Source organism: Setaria viridis, chromosome 7 (assembly GCF_005286985.2).
Source record: "Setaria viridis chromosome 7, Setaria_viridis_v4.0, whole genome shotgun sequence".
Lineage (NCBI taxonomy): Eukaryota > Viridiplantae > Streptophyta > Magnoliopsida > Poales > Poaceae > Setaria > Setaria viridis.
The window spans coordinates 10,838,445-10,857,887 of NC_048269.2; the positions used below are offsets into that span (position 1 = coordinate 10,838,445).

Sequence of the window (19,443 nt, forward strand, 5' to 3'; positions counted from 1 at the left end):
TTTTCTCAGTTGGGGCTTGATTTTTCAAAAATGTGATCCAGCATTCCAGCTTGCCTTCAGGTCAATCCAAACAAGGTGGAATAGTGCATTATTAGCAGTGTTGACATGTCAACACTAAAACTGACAGAAGGCCTATTACTGGGTATTTTCTGATACAACCACAACGGAGATTTTCAGAATAAAAAGTAATCTATGTCATATCAGCTTATTTTTCCTAAGGTTAAAATATCAATTGAATCACTACCATCCAAAACCAACTGATAACAAAGCCTGAAAGACTAACATGAACCAATTGCTTATATCAACAGCAATGTTATATCTATTTCCTCCCACCACATGGGAAAATAGTTTGGTCTAGCTAGACCTGTTCCAAATGAATTAGACAACCATATTCATATTGGAATAAGAGAAGGATGTTATGGAGGGTAAAAAGCTGGGTCAAAAGTGCACAGTCTATTCTAAACTGCAGTCTTTTATAAAGAGATAGGGACAGTTCTACCAAATTTATTTCGATATATACACACACATATAGAGAGAGGTGTTTATCTAAAGCCGGCCACAAAATAACTAATTCTGTGACTAGACCCAATTCTCCATCCGGTCCGATCAAACCCGAGCCCGTATCACCCGCGCGCTCATCCCCAAACGGCTCCGCAGCTAGCCTTGCGCTTGCGCGGCTCGACTCGGCGGCTCTCAGCCCAAGTGATAGGGCAGCCACTGATTAATTACATAGAAAACGATCCCCAAATTTCTCCCATTTCCCATCACACATGCACGCAGAAAATATTGCCGCCATGATTCATTCGCCGAGCAGGAAGCGGGATGCGCAATCCTCCGGAGGTGCCGCCGCTCTGGCATCGTTGGAAGAGATCCCCCGATTGCTGCAGCTTAATCAATCGCTCCTCGATGTTATGGCACAAAAACCTGCTTCCGCCCCCCACCGTGACTCTCCACAAGAACATAGCATCGCTGCTGCTGGAGGCGCCTAAATCCTCCACCGGCGATGACGCTGGGCTGTTCCAATCGTGTCCCCGTAGTTTAATTAGCCCCCCCTCGACGGCCTGTGCCATTGGTGCTGGGATTGCCATGTGCGTGCTTGCTGGAAGTTCTTGGTGTTTGGGTGACCCGCCCATCCTAATCCAAGCCAGCGGAGACACTCTGAGGTAAGCATCACGCAATTCTCCCTCCCTCATTCCATTAGCACTGATGCTCCATGGTTCTAATTGGATAATTGCGTCAATATACAATTTGTTTTCATATACGATTTGTTTGATTCCATCTTTTGATTAGATGTACATGTTTAGTATATCAATTACCCTGCAGCATATATTTTAGGTACGTAATATATTTTTGAATGACTCATCAATCTTACAGTAAATTAATTAGTAAATTACCAGGCTGCATAGTACTTAATTCTCTTGCATTTTTTTACTGGTGCCTCAATCTTATAGTAAATTTTCCCTGCGCAGTGGTAAATTTACTATAAGAATTTACTACTTTTTAAATTCTGTGGATTTACTACTTCAATGACTAAAAAATCATGTTGTAAGTTAACCATATAGTTTACTATTTTTAAAAACTTAAACTAATTTACTAGGTTATAGTCTGAAAGTTCTGTCAATGGTTGTTTGTGTTACCGTAGCTTTGAATGGTAAACTATGTTGTAAATTAACTGTACAATTTACCACTTTTTAAATTACGTGGATTTACTGCTTCAACGGATTACTATATTTTTTTCACAGAATAGATAATGTGGTAAGTTAACCATATATTTTACTATTTCTTGCAGGAGTTCTTCAGTTTTGGGTGACCGGCTCATCCTAATCCAAGCCAGCGTAGAGACCCTGAGGTAAGCATCATGTAATTCTGCCTCCCTCATTCACTCTACTGATTGTACCCATTGGTATGAGATTAGTGCGTCACTGCACATTCCTGATTTTGAAGTTTTTTTTATTTGTCTGATTAGCCGGGTTGCATTGCGAATTTCCAATGCAGCCCTATCTTCGAATCACAATATCATGGAAGTCTCTGTATTTTTAGGTTTACTACTCCAGTTACCATGATGCATAGATAGTAGGTATAAATATATTTTTGAATGATTTGATGGTTCCTTATAGTAAATTACCATGCTGCATAACATAATTCTTGTAAACTTACTAAGCCTCTCATTGGTAATTCTTGTAAACTTTATGCCTCTCATTGTCCCTGCACAGTGAGAAATCATTTGTTTAATTTACTATTTTTCTGACTTATGTGTATTTCCTATTTCAACCAGTTACTACAAATTTGACTGATACATCATGTGGTAAATTTACCTTGACTTCACCTGGCTATAGTCTGAAAGTTACGTCAAATTGCTATTTATGTTACTGTACTTTTGACACATAAGTTATGTTATGTGTTTATGCCTGCAAGCTTATTTCCTTCAAATTTACCTGTGTTCACAAAAGAAAACACAATACACTATTTTTTTATTAGGGCAGATGAAGCAAATTCAGGGGAGATTAACAGCATCGGGTTCCGCACCACATAAGATGAATGGACCTTCGATGTTAGCGCGGTCACTCGGGCAGCAGCTTCACAACCAGCTGCAGGAGCCGATGCACAGACACATCCATCAGCACCCCCCCCCCCCCCCAACCACCTGGTGCCTGTGGTGCTAATTAGATGAAGAACAATAGCAAACCACCATCCAAGATTGTTCAGCGATCTCATGCCGAATCAAGCTGTGCCAGGGATCTTCTTCATAATGATGATAATGATGATGATGCTGCCTTCATGGAACCCCGTGAAGGCAACCAGTTGCCAAGAAACAGTGCATCAATGCAAGTGTAGCAGCCAATGCAACTGGCAAGGTACTAGTAATTCATTTTTCCTTTTAGCTGCATAGGTGAATTTACCATTATGTGGTACATTTACGACACACTAGTAATTCATTTACTGCAATAGTAATTCATTTTTCCTATTAGGTGCATAGGTGAATTTTCCTTTATGTGGTAAATTTACGAAGATCCAACTTCATTGACTCTGCACAGTGGTTAAAAAATCGTGAAATTTACTGCACCTTGAATTATGTCGATTTCACCAGGTTCTATCGTTGTGCTTGATTTACCAAATTGCACGAAACAAAAGTTTTCAATCCTGTTGCTCTATATAGTATTTGACCCTTTTTCCTAAATTCATCTTGCAGCCTTCCAAGAATCCAGAGTATGCTCATGCACTCATAGTTCGGTGTGCCCCATCAACATTCAACTCGTTTGTCGAACATCTAACGAACATCTAACCTTACTGCAACGCAGGAGAATCATAGATATGGGTTTTGGTGGCCTCCTGTGTCTTTCAGCAGAGAGGCTAGAGAGCAGGGAACTATTAAAGTTCTTGTTCGACAGGCTAGACCCCAAAACTATGGTAATCAATGTTAACAACAAGGCAATCCATGTCATCCCATTTGCTGTCAAACAAGTGCTTGACTTACCGGACAGAGGTGAAATTCTAAGTTTGCATACACACACGCAAGCATCCAAGGCGTTGTCTGCTTTCAAGTCATTAGTGGGTCTAGAAGAATCCCAGGACCTCCATGTTAGTCATCTCCAAAAGATAGTTAAGGATGATCATGAGCTGGGGACTGCCCCCATTGATGATGACATGGCTATAATTTTTCTTTATCATTACTTGCAGCAAACTGTTTTTCCCAAGCACTGATAATAACATGAGATGCAAGGATGTTTACCTTACTAGGGACCTATCTCGCTTGCCGGGTTTTAACTGGTGCAAGGCAGTTGTGAATGACCTACGAGATGCTCCAGTCACTTGGGAGGTTGACAAAGCGAATAAATCACTCTCAGGATGTTCAATATTACTGATTGTGAGTATACATTTCTTTCGTCTATATACATGAAGTGACTTGAGTAAAATACTTACTAAAAATTGTTGGTGCACACCCATTTACCTATGCTGTTGAATATTTTTTGCAGATACTGTATTTGGACAACCTACAATGCAAAGATCGGATTGTGCACACCAACACTCCTCGCGCAAAGTATTTTGATCAAAATGTGATAAAAAAGTTAATTAGTGCCGATAGGACCAAAGACCAACAAGGGAAGTCTACATTTGGGCTGTTACCGGTATTGAAGTCTGGTCCTTGTTATTACGTAAATTATTCTCTAGCATTTCCAACATGTACTAATGCTTTCCCTATTTCATTTGGTCTGTGCAGCCTAGGAACAACATCAATACTTGCTACTATATGCCTCAGCACCTATCTTCAAATGTCCCACCATCCATTGAACCGTTGGCAACACATTTTCCCAACATGCAAGCAGAATTGCATGAATTAGTTGATCAGATTGGTAGCAGATCCAGGAAGATGCGAGCAATGCTAGCATTGGAAAATTTTGATGCCGAAGCTAAGAAAGCATTGAGCTATATGAACATTGGGCAACAGATGCTATAGGATGCGCATGAGGTAGTCATTCACACTCTTCGGACAATTTTGAATAACAAGGTGCATGGCAACAATATTGAAGAACATAATGATCAGCCCCACGCTTCTGATGCAGGTAGTGACACGAATACTGCTCCACAACAATGCCATTGATTTACTATTTTTTTAGTTTTCATACTCTATTACTTCATGTATGCAGATGAAGCCGATGACAATGACATGTATGATGGCCACAACAGTGCGCATAATATAGGATCTGAACATGCATCTAATGTGCCAAATATTCAATCTGAAACAATGGAGAGTGATATGTCTTCTGGTAGTTCCCACAACTGTTGTTTGTTGTCAGATCCAAAATATTAAACATGCATAGAATTTACGTTATCCCTCATATCTTCACTTTTTTCAGGTGCTCACACAAACCACGAACTTCACCAGGATGCACGTGTTGAATTGCAACAAAATAGGACTCAAGAACAAGTTTTACCAACATCCAACACATTGCACAATACTATTAATTATAATTATAGCTTCACCTATCCCAATGTAATTCACTAAACCTGACTACTTGATTACCACCCCAACCTTTATTTATCGTAACTCATCCCCATCCCCCTCGGGAGGATGCTGACCTTGAAAAGCAAATGGATGTCGAACTTTCACCCGTCTGCACTCAAGTTACACATGCTGCTTTCAGTAAAAATCACTACTATTTTTTTACTACCAGCTATGAGCTCTCTTACACACACATTTGATTATTCATATGCAGGTTCACACAGATGTGACGATTGATCATGTCGTGCCTCCTATTGCGGCTAAAGGAAACACCGCCACAGCCTCTCCAATCAGCAGTATGCATTCTTCATAATTCCTTTTTTCAATATCCAGGGTTACACAGATGTGACGATTGATCACATCGTGCCTACTGTTCCGGCTAAAGGAGACCCTGTCCCAGCCTCGCCAAATGGCAATATGCATTCTTCTTAATTCTTTTCACCATCATTTCACCTGCTACTTATTTTATATTAGTTGCAGGCACCCACAATATTGTTGGCGAAGCACCCCCACACCTAGATTCCCTAGTTCACCTCGCAGATGCATCTACTACCGGTACTATCCACCCGCAAGCTGCAACTGCTAACATGACTATACCAATAGCCAATGTTTATTCACATCCTGACAAACAAGTAACAGATAAGGTGGTATAACTTAAACCTATGTTTCAAGCATTGAACAACCATTTATTGTAAATTATTACCAAGCTACTCACTACACCATTTTTGCTCGCTGCAATCAAGTCCAGGAATCGAGACCACCACAGATGATGCACTTGGCCCTATTCTTTTACAGCCTTGCACACAAGTTGAGATCATCCATTGTCCAGACATTGCTTTGAGGCCACAGCGGCTTCCAAAAAAACAAGCCATGTATGTGTCCCATTTTAAAGGCGATCCACAAAGAGCAAAAGCTCCATAGATAAAAGAACATGTTGACTGCCATGAAATGCAAAAGGTACTGTCTACAACCTACTCTCGAAGATCCAATGCTGCATGCACACACTTAAGAGCCATTTTTTGCATACCAGTGATATTTTCATCCGCACCAGCTTTAGAGAATTCAGTGGATCAGAAATATCAGAGTCTTTCCTTGATGGCGAGATGCTTTCCACCCAATTTATGTCATACTTTGTTGCCTGCATGAGCTATGATGAATGCCACATGGCCGATGGTGGTGGGTACAAGATCTTCCTGTCTCAAGAGCTTGGGGTGAGTGCAAACCTATGCCATTCACTACACAATTCAAAAAAAAAATTATACCCTCTGATGTCATTCTATTACACATCCAAGAATGTGTCAATATAGAGGAAGATGAAGATTTCTCTCAGTGGGAATCACATCAGGCCCTAGCTGTTTTACAATGAGATATTGGAGATCTTGACCCAACTAAAGTGAAACTAGTAAGTAGTATCTACTCCGGACTACCTCATGAATTTACTAAAAAAAGGCTACCTCATGAATTGGAACTTCCAGTTTTCTCACTTACATTTCCTTCTGTCATGTCTAGTCCCTTTTGCCGGTTAGGAGGAGGAGCACTATAGCATATACTGCATCAACTTTATACACAACCGCATTGATGTACTTGATTCAAGTCCTGGGTGACCGAATTATTCGACAGCTTAATCTCTTGTTCCAGTTGGCAATATATTTTAAAATAAAGCAATTTACTAGATTCAAGCGTCCTATCATTGACGTATGTATGCATTCACGCGACAATGACTGAAATCTATGCCATCAAATTCATGGAGCTAAGGAACGGTGACTCTTTCCATGTTCCAATCCTCACAGTAAGCCTAACCATTTTTTACCAAAACACAATGTTTTTAATTTTTACTCCATCTACAACATTCAATCTACAACAGTCGGCAAGGGATGCAATGGATGATTGTGCTCCAACCTTATTGTGGTAGAACCGTCCAAATTAACCTGACTAAGATGCACTTAAGTCGCCTAACACGCGATCATGCACTTTAAGCAAGTCAACTTGGTTGACCGTCGGATTTCATCCGATAAACCACTTACATAGGATTGAGAAGCATTGCTCACACGAAGGTGAGTAGCACAGAGGTTATAATATTGCCATCACATTAACATAGTTCAACATTTATTACATCAGAGTTTTCAAAATTCAAACAGGTTTGCAAGGTTCAACCAGACAAAGTAAAACAAGCGGAAGCTAAACGTCGATACACGATATCATGATGAAGCCGATCATGACATCAATAATCCCTGCCCTCGCCGTCCGAGGAGGGATCCCACTCGACTGTCCAACCCGGAGGGGGTTGGGTTGGCCAAGTGGTGCCAGCAGCCATACTATTGACATTACTTGAAAAGTTAAGCCACAACAAGGCTGAGCAACTAATACTCAGCTAGACTGACCCGTCCGGTGATAAATACTGTCACCAACTTCTAGACATGCAAGGCCCTTTTTGACTTTGGGTTTGTTTTTCCAAAAGCATCTATAGTCGGTCCTTACTTTCAATATTTTAGCTCAAGTTCTATGTTCATTAACCAGTCTAGATTAGCAACTTATACTAAACAATCATAGTTTTTCAAGTAATTGAAGAACAAGCATCAAGATTAATATCATCATCATGTTCCATCTTTACTCAGTGCAGAATAGCGATCAAGTAGCTCCAAACTGTGAGAGGCAGACGAATCGATTCGAATTTCTTAACCATGCATGGCGAACCTAATCTCACAACATCCGCACACCACGAAGGGCCGCTTCATTTGTCAACCATCCCTATCAATCCCTTAGGCACGTGTCAGGGCCAACTGCCTTTGGCATGCAATGCTCCATAATCCCGACCTCTTCCATACTATGACCGCACTTGCACCCACATGATGCACCATGGGAACGACGTTCCAAGGACAACCGGAGGGTATGCCACGCCCTATTAGGCATTGCAGCTACTTGACCTTAGCAACTAGTATTCAGATCAAGGTAGTTCATGCATCTATGGTTTCAATCAATTCCTAGAAACGTAAATGCATAACCAAAACAACCAATATATTGCAAGTATTTAAACATAGGAATTTATGCTCCAGGGCTTGCCTTCAGGAAAGGTTAGCGGTTCCTCGGGGTCTTGATCTAGCTCGGGCTCGCCTTCCAAGTGATGAAGCTCCGCGGTAGGTTCTTCCTCTGGTGCAGGGTGGAGCTCGTAGGTTCCGTCGGTGAGATTAGTTTCTACACGACATGCACATGCAGGAGTTTAGTTTCAACCAGGTGCGAGCACAAATGATGCGCGGCATGGATTATGGTAGAAAGGAAGTTGCCTATAGGCCACATTCTTCTAAACAAGGTTTTTAACTTCTCTTAACTTCGCAAAGGAAGGTGAGGTCGGGTTTAAACTTGCGGTTGACTTTGATGGTGACTGTGTACACATTTAGATTCTTGCAACTTAGAGTTGCACAAACAGAGTGGGAGGTCGTGTTTGGGGTGGTTCAAGTGCATTAGAAGAGTTATTTACTTCTGAATATTTTTACGTACCTCTTTCAAAATTTCTTACTTAACTTATTAGGATTTGTGCTTCTTTTTATTCCTTTAAGTCGATTATTCAGCCTAAAATGGTTCCACAATCAAACAACAACCAAAGGTACTGAGAAAATTACAGCACCTCACTTAAGCCATTGGATCACCACAAAAAGAATTACACGCATTTTATTATTAAAGGTAGCATGTACTCAACTATTTTTATCTCCACACTTACAGTGATTCTGAGGGTGAAATTTTACCAGTATGTTGAAGGTGTCTTACATGAGCTTTGGTGAATTTTTCATGATTTTTGGAGAAGGACAACTATTTTCCCTATTTATCTTCTATTTAAACATGCTTAACAAGGAGGGTGGGTTTCTTTCTTATTCTGACCACAACCCATATTTTTCCTGAAAACTATAACTAAAAACTGAGCTACTCCCAGTGGTTTCATATTTTTCTCAGCTCGGGATTAATACTTATGCAAAAAGTAAGATTTAACCCTAGATTTCAAATATAAAGTTAAAACAGTAACTTTAAGTTCTACTCCAGGGTCCTAAACATTTTTTTGAACTTCTACTCATAGAAACATTCACCGCAGAGTTGGATTTACCTTTTTAGCATTTTTCTTCTATTTACTATGATTTAAAAGGCCTAAAGAAGAAATAAAACCATAAGATATTATTTACAACAGTAACATGAGCAAACTTATTTTTTAAGAAACTAGACAGAACAAGGATTTCAACAAAAGTGATTTGGTATTTTTCTAATTTTTCTACGATTTACTGGGCATTTATAAAGTTTAAACCTTTTTCTGTCGATTTAAAACTAAAAACCGTGGTAAACTTGCACTCTACCCCCCTACGTCTACGGTTTAATCATGTAGGGGTCCCTAAGTTTTGCGCCTAGGCCCTTGGAAAGATTGGGGAAGATGCAATGTCGTCCCCGAGGGTGCGCACGGCGGCGGCGGCGAAATCCGCAGCGATTCGCCAGCGGAGATCGGGCAACAAGTTGTCGGAGAGGCTCAGGGGCTCACCTGAGCTCAACTTGGCGGAGTTGTGGTGACAGAGATGGCCGGCGGGGGTCGGAACACGATGGCGTTGACTGGGCTCGGCGGGTGGCGGTGCGGGCGGCGTTCCGGCACACCGGCGGCGTCGGGAAGGCAACGAGTGGCTCGGGGACGTGCGTGGAGGGACGGAGAAGCGGGCGGAGAAGTTGTCGGAGTGCGGGGTGGCGCGGAGGTGGGAGCTTCACGGGAGCCTAGCGGCGATGCAGAGGAAAAAAGCAGGGGCGCGGCTAGCGGGAGGTAGCGAAGGGTGGCGCTGATGGCGGGCTTGGCCCTTTTATGGGGCAGAGGTGGAGCAGAGGGTCGAGGCAGGGCTCTGGGTGCGGAAGGATAAGGCTGGGGGAAAGCGAGTACGTGGGTGAGGCGGCCATTGGACGGAGGCGCCATTAGCCGGAGAAGTGGATCTCCGGGGATAGGATCTTCCGTGCATTGGGCAAGGGAGATCGCGTCGAGCAAGCGCGGTTTTGCCGGGCGGGAGGATTGGCGAGGCCGAGCGTGCGTCTGGTCGCGTCAAGCGCCGGATTGGGAGCAGCGGCACGGCCGGTGCCCGGCGGTGGCGTGGCGTGCGAGGGGAAGGAAGGCGTGGGCGCCGATTGGGCGGAGCGGCTCGCGCGCAGTGGGAGGGGGATAGCCTCGGTGGCGATTGGCTAGCACGGCGCTCGCCCCGTCTTGTCGTGGGTGCGGGTAGGGCGACGGCGATTTCGCCGGTGGACGGTGGCCGCACGGCGGGCGGCGCGCGGGCGAACATGCCTGGGTGCGCTGGCATCGAGGCGCTTCGATCAGCAAACCTGACCGGCTTTGGGGACTCTCCACTCAAGATTTTCAAACTAAATGTTCGAATGACTCTTAAACAAACTTGTAGTACTGCGGTCATAGTTCAAACTTAATTAAAAGTGTTTTCTCAGATTTTGAAAGGATTTGGAGATAACTCGAGCCAAAGTTTGCCAAAAAAATAGAGTTTTCGGACTTCGGCATTTCAGCCGAGTTGGTGACATTTCAGGAGTTTGGCTGTCTTTGACTCAACTTTAGGGTAGCGTCTGGGTTGAATTAGACCAAGGTGTTATTGAAGGAATTGCTCTTCGGTCTTAGGACTTCAACTTCTATTAAGGGTTTTTCTTGAGTTTATTTTAAAAATTTGGAGAAACACCCTCGCCAAGAGGCGCACTCTGGACAGTTTCCAAACTTAGAGCTGGAATGACCAAAGGGCTGAGTTGACTGTTTTACTCGACTTTGACCAAGATTTTGAGCAGGTTCGGTTATGATTTGGACCTAGGTTAGTGTAACAAAGTTGGAACACACTCAAGGGAATACAACTGTTATTAAAGGTATGACCTGAGTTTAGATAAGAACTTGTGAGATAACAGGTTGCAAAGTCGAAGAAAAACTTGAATTCCAGGACTTAGGTTGTTTGTAGGTTCTATAATACTCCTGTTTTGATTCTTATTTTTGACCTTCTCCCACTCCGAATTAGCCAAAGTGTCTTTAACAAAAGTTGTTTGGAATTAAAAGTTTTACAACTTTTATTCGGGCAAAAATTTAAGTTTGCATATAAAATCTCAAGTTTTATATTTAACTCCAAAAAGGGCTTCTTAGGGTCAAAAAGGACATTTCACCTCTTTTGATTAGTGACTAATGACTTGTTTATCTTTAATTACATCTAATTAAGGCAGAGTTGTTACACTTATCCTCTCAAAGAACCAATAGTCCTTCTTCTAGTTCTATTTAATCTTCACAAAAGCTTTGCATTCACACCTCATTGACATTTTCTCACGTACCCTCTCCTCACCAGGCTTGTAGTAATCCCAGTGTCCTTGTTTGTTGCACGACAACTCTAGTGCAATCTTTCTACTAGTCTTGGTTATGTGCACATCAAACCCTGCTTTGCCCGCATAGAATTTGTAAAATTCTTGGGCTTCATCGCTGCTCTAAAAAGTAGCTCCTCATTTGGCACAATTGTGTCCAGCAACATGGGATCCTAGAAAACGAAACACCCATTTCAGAAGGTAGTACCACAAGACTCGAAACAAAAAACAATTGATACATATCTAGCACTTATAATTTCTCATTATTTGCATCGCGGTTGCATACTGCTCAGTTAAAAAAATTATTGCAGTCCTAGAAAGGAACCACGTTACTAGAGATTTTTTGGTTAACAAGTATTAAATTTCTTCTAGTCCGGCGAACCAATTTTCATTTCTGTCATTGTTTTCATCGCCACCTGTTCAATCAGTTTGTTTACTGTCAGCGCTAGGGGGATTGCCTGCCTCCTAGAGTGGGTCCACTGATACTATGCATGGAACTTAACCATTTCCTCATAATTGCTGTAACTTCTGTCATGTGCACTAAAATAGAATAATAATTTTGAGTGCATTGAAAAATTGCTAAATTACATGATATTATTAATCTATTTCAAACACACAGCCATTGAAAATTATGATAAACAAAAGAATTACTGAGTACACCACAGTATTGTTTCCACTCTGATTATTTTTCCGTTTTAACACAATCAACTCATGCAACATCATCAAAACATCCTCCAGTTGCCTTTTCGTGGGTGGCCTCCCCTTCTTGTTCATCTATACTTTTGTTTTGCACATCTTGTTCAGCCCAACTAGCCTCAGGTTCACCTCTAGTATACGGGATCACATCATTTTGTTCTTCTGTATGATCCCCCACATGTGATGCTCCAGTATCTCTTGCAATAGTTTCACCCCACTCAACTAATGCAGTCAGATGCTCACAGCCTTTCTAACCCAAGACTTGCGGCGTGCCCTGACGGTGGCCATCGCGATTTCTACTAGCTTCTTAGTTTTTGTACTAATCGCTCTCGCACCCTGGTACTGAAGTCACAATGTCATGCCTGTCCCACATTACCATCATTCTCGCACCGCTCGTGTATCTCTTCATTATGTACTCTGGAGGTATATTAGGAATCTGAAGGTATGTGAAGGCTTTAATAAGATGGGCGCAGAAGAAGCCTGTAATGATCAAATTGACCATGATCAATGCTACTTTTCACCGAACCACATTATACTTGGAAATGCTAAATGGAAACTTTTTGAAATGCCCTCTCTTACATGTATGCTCCCTGTCTTGCACTTGCATGTATATCTACCTGATCTTACATTAGCCTCCACTCTAAAAGAATGTTGAAACCAAGCATATTGCCATGACTGATCCGTGTGCCTTACCAGGTAAACATCAACCTCGTTAGGATGAGGATAAATACGGAATGCAATACTATAAATATAGATTTCCTTGTATTTTTTGTATACAGCTCGTGTGTACACCCTACTAAGATGGCCATCAAAGGGCTGCAATGTCAACCGTAAGTTACTAGCCTGTTTCATGGACATCCACATAAATAATTACCCCTCAGTAAATGATCTTAAAACTTCTTGAGAAACAACAATCCACTATCATTATTACCTGAGACCAATGGGTTTCCCCACCCACCATGTGATTTGTGTGTTGAATGAAGTCCAGCATCTTGCATGCAAATTTACTCATGCATGTTATATGTCCTATGAAGCCACTGCCCTTGATCATCTTATTTACGCTTTCACTTGTTTGTGTAGAGGTGATCCTGCCATAGTACAAAGGTTTCAAATAAGCAGGAACCTACAATTTCCTACTCTCCCAAAGTCCCTGAATAGCATCATCCTCCCGTATGCCATACTCATCCACCAATTCATTCCATGCAGACTCAAACTCTGTAGGTGTCAGTGGGTGATTGATTACAATGAGAAGTTTTATCTTCAGACCATCATGAATCTTGTACAGTTTTTTCAGCTCTGCTTTATACTTCTTCAGCATGTACCAACGGCACAACCAATATTGTGTTTTTTAGAACACCTTCTTGATCGGCCCAAAGGGAATGTTGTGTACATTTGTCAAGTTAGAAGCTTCTTTTACTTTATACTTTATATCTTAGTTCCATATGATAAACATGGCTACAGATAATACAGATTAGTAAATTCAATTGCTGGCTACAGATTATTGTTGGATGGACTGGATGTAGAATAGCTGGGCTGTTGGATGAACCAATCACATATATTAGAAAAAAGACAACATGTCAGCATACTCACATGCAAGTAGGTCCTCTCCGGATCGGGCGTTGCCATGGTCCCCGGTGACACAGGTTGGAGAGGAGTCACCACGACCAACTGTGCGGGATTTACCGTCGACCCTAGGGATAACAACGGTGCTGGGCATGGCGACGTGGTGGGATGGTTCCTTGCTGCGGTGCCCTGAGTCATCGGCATTTCTAGCGGAGCCGAAAATCTGACCTGCGTCGATTCCAGTGATTGTGCCATCAACAGGCTAGGGGACACGAGCGGTGTAGCAGATGGTGTCGCAGGATCCTTGGACGCTACCAGAGTTACATCATCTATGGAATTGGACTGCGCAGGAGTGTGAAGCAACATGGCGCAGGAGATGGAGTCGCCAGGCATGAAAGCAATTAATCGTCATTTGATGTCCCTAATGCCGTAACGGGTGCCACGATTCCTCCAATAATCTAGCGCTACTGCAATAACAACAATCAATGTCATCATGATTGTCCACTACTGTTGTGCCATTTATTCAAATATCGTAGTAAGTTAAATACTCCTTGGTAGTAAATGCAAGCATGGAGAAACACCTGTGCGGTGCGGGGCTTACCAGTAGGGAACACCTGTGGCGGGCGCGGAGAAACAGTGACATGGAGCCGCCCGCAGCCATGGAACTGCCGTCACCCACCGGTTCGCCATCCATAGGGCCGCCTGCCACGCCACCGACGCCATGGGGCCATGAGCCTGCGGAGGAGAGGAGGATGGGCAGGAGGAAGAAGAAGGAGAGGGGGAGGACAAGCAAATGCATCTTTGGCATGCTGTGGAGGCATCCATATATGATGTGGGAAGAAGGGAGTCTGTGGGGGCGGAATTGAGCGACACGGCAACAGGCGGAGAAGGCAGCGTCGCGGCCTCATGCATGGAGAAGACGAGGAGGCAGGAGATAGAGAAAAGAAAGGAGAGAAAAAAAGAGAGAGAACGGGCACGCACTGGTGTCTTTTGGGTCTAAAGATCACAATTTCCATGTAAAGTCTGTAAATGGTTCCTTGGTACAGTGTGAACGCCTAATTACCACGCGGTAGACTAATGACGTTAATAATTATTACGTTTTGCTCGTAACTGCCGGCTCGCCTCATCAGGCCATCAGGGAGCTCGACGCTCAGTTTGCAACAACTGGGAGTGGACTGGCCGGGAGGAAAAACGGGAATAGCGGGAGGTCGGACCAGCGCTGGCCGTTGGATGGGGTGGTCACAGAATAACCTATTCTATGGCTGGCTACAGAGTATAATATATATATATATATATATATATATATATATATATATATATATATAAATACTATATTTAGCTCTGGGTACGGAATGAGCAGCTCCACTTGCCTGCTTGTGGCTTCCCCCGCGGCAGTGGCCAACTGGCTAGCTAGTCCCTGGTTTTTTCTACCCATTTTGCCGTCTTTTTACCCCGATCGATCCCACGTTACGAACTACTCCCTTCATTCTAAATTATAGGTTGTTGTGATTTTTCTAGATATATAGATATTATTATGCATCTAGATATAGGGTATATCTAAGTACATAATAGAATCTATAAATTAAAAAATCTAAAATGACATGTAATTTGGGATGGAGGGAGTAATTCGGACCGTGGGTCCACATCCCGTGCAGTTCCTGTCTTTACCCGACTCTTTCCCTGCTGGCCACGACTCTCTCCCTCTCGGCCACCGCCCGCCGGCCGCCGGCCCACCGTTCCATCCCCGCGCAGCCGCGTCCTCCCCATCCTTCCATCGCCGCGGTTCCTCACCTTGTCGACGCAGTGCTGTACACCGCAGGAGCCCACTGGAGCTAGTTGTACACTCTTGCCATCAGCCGCTCGAATCCTCGCGCTCCGATGCCGCCGGCGAGGAACTCCACCGCGGTGAGTCCTACTCAGCTCGTACACAAGTTATCGTCGTCAATCTGCCGTGGAAGGACCCATCGCGTGAACCCCGGTTCTCAGAGCCGGTTCCTCTCCCGCCGCTAGATCCCGTTTCTCGGTGCCGCACGTCTCCCCGAAACCGCCGCCACTAGCACACAAGCGTGAGAAGCTGAGGTCCAAACTCATCGTCAGTTTGTTCCCTACCAACCAGCTGACCTGGATTTGAGACGCATTTGCGGCATTGAAGCTCGGCGGCGGCAGGTTCCTACCCGTCCCTTGCGGCAGCCTCCAATTTCTTTCCTCACCAGTTCCCCCTTCCAATCCTGCTCGCCAGGACATGAATCGCATTTGAGGCGTTGCTCCTCGATGGCAGCAGCTTCCTATCCCTCCCCTTCGGCGTGGATTTATTTGGATTAATGAGCTATTCTCCCCCATTGTAAGGTTCCTTCCATTCTCCTCCCGTATGATTTCAGTTGATTTTGATTGATTTCCCGCGGAAGTACCGTTCATTTGTGCAGGTTATAGAACAATGTTGGCCACTTAGATTTGCAAGTTGGAACTGATGGGAGATTGAGTATTAGATTCGGAATGGTCTCCAAGTAGGAAATTTCATCAACCATATGTACTACCCCTAAAATGTAGAATTCTCCATTCAGATCGATGCCAGGATCATTCAGTAAAATTTTGCCACTTCGTGTAATGCACATCCACGCTCCTGTCATTTTTAGAGATGATGGATCATTTTTCTCTAATTTTTAATTTGAGGTGCTAATCAGAAAATATGCTAATAGGAGCAGACAGCTTTATTTTGAACTAGAAGCACTAATGTTTGCTTTCCAGGAAGGACAGTATGCATTTTTTGATCTGTTCTTGATGCTCTGTTTTGTGTTTCCGATCAGTTGAAGTGCAAAATGGACAATGCATAATATAAAGTAGGACTGATTTTTTTTACTCAATCCATTTTTAGCTGTAAGATTCCTACGTGGAAATGCATGTCTGCTCCATTTTTAGTTTAGGTTGCTGGATAAGTCTTGCGGTCTTTTTTTTATTTTTAACCTTTTTTTATTTATTTTTAAAAATAACCTCACCCGGGCTTTATTTGCGCGGCGTAACCCTTTTGACCGTGCCAGACCGCCTGGCGCGGCAGGAACACGCTGCCGCACCGCATGCACTGGCGCGGCGGCCCCTGCCACGCTGGCGCGGCGAGTCGCGGCGCCAGGTGAGCGCTGACGTGGGTGGGCGCTCGCCACGCCAGCCCGCCTGGCGCGGCAGCGTTGACGCACCAGCCCGCCTGGCGCGGCAGGGCCAGCACTAATTCCACGCGCCGGCTCCCTTCCTCCTCCCTCCATCCTTTCTTCCTCCTCCAGACACACCAGCACCTTGTAGCGCCGGCCCCCACCGTGCCACCCCCAAATCCACCCAAAATCAGACGATTTGGGTGGGGGAAAGTAGTGAAAATCGATCCCTGCTTCGTATGGAAGGTATTCCCCCAATTTTTCTCGTGTTTTACCGTTGCATTTGGTAGATCGGAGGATGTTTAGGTGACTTAGGGTTAGGTTAGTGATTTCAATTTTGAATGAAATGCAATGGTGTTTTGTGTTAGATGATACGTAGTTCAGATGCAATTGAGTCTCTGCCCGCGATATTGACGTGTAGAACTTGTTGAATATTTCGATTTAGGTATATATTCATCCAATTGTGTGGTTTACATGACATGTATTTTTTTATATCTTCAATTAATTAGTCTCATATTTTTGTTCCTTAATATAGTTGCTATAGTTGATATGTTTCAGTGTTTGTATTTCGTAGATGGAGTGTTTACATTTTATCGAAATGATGTATATAGCTCATTTGGATTACGTGTGTAAAGTTTATTTGTGTATTAATTTTGTGGCACTTGATGTCTAGGTGAGATGACGTCGTTTGGTTGTGAATACAAGCGGCGTAGGTGGTATGTCCGTTATGTGGGCGAGTCCAATGGTGCTGGTCCCGTACCTCCTGCCCTTCCGGTACCTCTTTGTAGATGTGGCGTGCAAGCAGAGGTGAAACAATCAAGGCATCCAAAGACAGCCGGAAGAGCCTTCTATGTATGCAAGTGGACTTTTGGTCCAATTCCTGCCGCACCTTGTGATTTCTTTCAGTGGATTGATGGACCCGACAAATATGATCCTAGGATCCGCCTATTCCAATATCATAGCATAGAGCTTAAACCATACCATCAGTTTAGGCGTTGGGTTCCTCCTTCACCAAACCCACCTAGGATGACCGAGGAGGAGAAGCAGGAGGCTGCTTGTAGGCGTGTGAGGGATCCTCCCATGTGCAAGTGTGGTGTTTCTGCTAAGCTTATGCGTCCTAACTTAGGGGATCCACCTAAGTTTACTCCATTCTTTCGATGCTCGCTAAAGACTCATGTAAGTTTATTATGAGAATATTAGTATGTCGTGTAGCTAGCAGTTATAATTTTGCAGTATATTGTTCATATTTTTACTTGATGTTATTACTTGGAAGTTGGAGCAGCATTTTCTAGTTACTTTACGTATGAGTAGTTCACGTCACCGTTTTTTTGCAGGATGGGTGGCCGTTGTGTGATTTCAATGAGTATATATACGGCCCAATGGCAATGTGGCCAACGGAGGAGCAAGTGCGGGAGTTCGAGAGTGGAAAGGCACCGTGGCCATGTGTGTCCTCTCCTATGATAGATGCAAGTGTGGTATATTGGCAACACAAGATGTGATGCCTTCTGAACTTGGATATGGTTCGTTCTGTGGAAATGCACATGGCGATTACCAGGTTAGTAACTACTCGTCTCTTGTGTGTTATTAAGGTTGGAACTTGTTTCATATTCGTAAGAATATAAAATTATTGTTGCAGGAGGGAAGGACATGTGATTGGGAAGATTTTTCTGGTCGTTATGATTTGTTATTAATGTTGGGTAATACATTGGAACCATGGAAGTCAAGGAAACAATAAGAACTCGAAGAAAAGATTAGGAAGGACTATGATGTGCCTATCCCTGACAACAACTTGCTTTGGGGGAAAATATATCAAGATATGGTGCATGAGACTGGAGTGGAGCCTGAAGGACTTTATGCGAGGAAAACTATTATTAAGTATTGGAGGCAAAATAGATCCAAGTATCCACGACCTCTAACTGAAAATGAGAAGAGAGAAAATAGGAGGAAGTTGCAGGAGGAGAGGGAGTCGGAGAAACAAAGGTTGAGGGAGGAAAGAGATCGCTTAGGTTATGTGGTTGATCCGAATGCGAAATACCCTAAGGGTTCATGGGAAGAATATTTGCAGCAAGTTAAGGCAAGAAAGAGAAGGATTGAAATGGAAGAGTTACAACAAAAAGCGGAAGAGGCACAGATGGAGACGATGAAGGCTCTTGTTGCCGATTTACCTGTTGGTAAGGTTAATGTCGATAAGAAAGGGAAGGGAGTTGTTGTTGCCCGGGATGATGATGATGATGATAACGAGTTACTATATGAAGGTGACTCGGACTAGATGAACATGTTGATTTTGCTGAATCATGTTTCTCTTTAGTTGTGAAAACTATGTTTATTTATGAGAAAATTATGTTTATGTTTATTCTGAGAACTACGATTAGTTGTCAAAAATAATTTTCATTTGTGAGAGAACTATGTCCAAACGCATCAAAGTTTCCTCTTTGATCAAAATTAAGATTGAACAAAAACTTGTGAAGAAGTACTGTAATATTTTAAAAAAGACAATACTCTTTCTATACTTACTGGTAGGGTCCGATAGAGCGTAGGGTCTATCCGAGCAATTTTAGGTATATTCGAGCATTTTTTATCCGACCGATGCCCGTTGGGATTTGGCCTGGATACGCTGGGGCGCCCAGAAGAGCAAAGCTCATTTTGAAAACTGGGTCAAGCGGCGCATTAAAAAGGGCTGCCCCGTTAAAAGAT

General features: G+C 43.3%; 1 protein-coding gene and 1 long non-coding RNA gene across 10 annotated transcripts; both read left to right on the plus strand.

Moving 5' to 3' along the window:
* Positions 1-654: 654 nt before the first annotated feature.
* Positions 655-6,756, plus strand: LOC117862649 (uncharacterized). 8 transcript variants are annotated; one of them, XM_072295175.1, is made up of 15 exons: positions 656-1,163; positions 1,790-1,849; positions 2,484-2,855; positions 3,191-3,579; positions 3,679-3,865; positions 3,975-4,127; positions 4,220-4,562; positions 4,647-4,766; positions 4,857-4,993; positions 5,217-5,298; positions 5,477-5,646; positions 5,751-5,959; positions 6,033-6,213; positions 6,295-6,404; positions 6,512-6,756. In XM_072295175.1, exons 8-12 carry the CDS (start codon positions 4,667-4,669, stop codon positions 5,841-5,843), a joined length of 582 nt encoding a protein of 193 aa, XP_072151276.1. In that variant the 5' UTR covers positions 656-1,163; positions 1,790-1,849; positions 2,484-2,855; positions 3,191-3,579; positions 3,679-3,865; positions 3,975-4,127; positions 4,220-4,562; positions 4,647-4,666; the 3' UTR covers positions 5,844-5,959; positions 6,033-6,213; positions 6,295-6,404; positions 6,512-6,756. The 8 variants fall into 8 exon arrangements, 6 of the variants coding, with proteins under 6 accessions (XP_072151280.1, XP_072151276.1, XP_072151278.1 ...); XM_072295177.1 differs by having other exon boundaries at positions 3,191-3,207; positions 3,300-3,865; XM_072295179.1 differs by having other exon boundaries at positions 655-1,163; positions 3,191-3,865; positions 5,483-5,646.
* An 8,481-nt stretch (positions 6,757-15,237) lies between these two features.
* LOC140223330 (uncharacterized) lies at positions 15,238-19,114 on the plus strand. Of its 2 annotated transcripts, none has more exons than XR_011898725.1 (4): positions 15,238-15,950; positions 17,423-17,925; positions 18,084-18,304; positions 18,386-19,114. It is a non-coding gene; the product is annotated as an uncharacterized lncRNA (long non-coding RNA). The 2 variants fall into 2 exon arrangements; XR_011898726.1 differs by having other exon boundaries at positions 15,238-15,514.
* Positions 19,115-19,443: the final 329 nt, after the last annotated feature.

Coding starts and splice junctions, on each gene's coding strand:
- LOC117862649 (XM_072295176.1), top strand. CDS start 4,667: ATGTATGATGGCCACAACAGTGCGCATAATATAGGATCTGAACATGCA. Junction 4,994..5,216: donor ATAGCTTCACCTATCCCAAT/GTAATTCACTAA, acceptor ATTCATATGCAG/GTTCACACAGATGTGACGAT. Junction 5,647..5,750: donor ACAAACAAGTAACAGATAAG/GTGGTATAACTT, acceptor AATCAAGTCCAG/GAATCGAGACCACCACAGAT.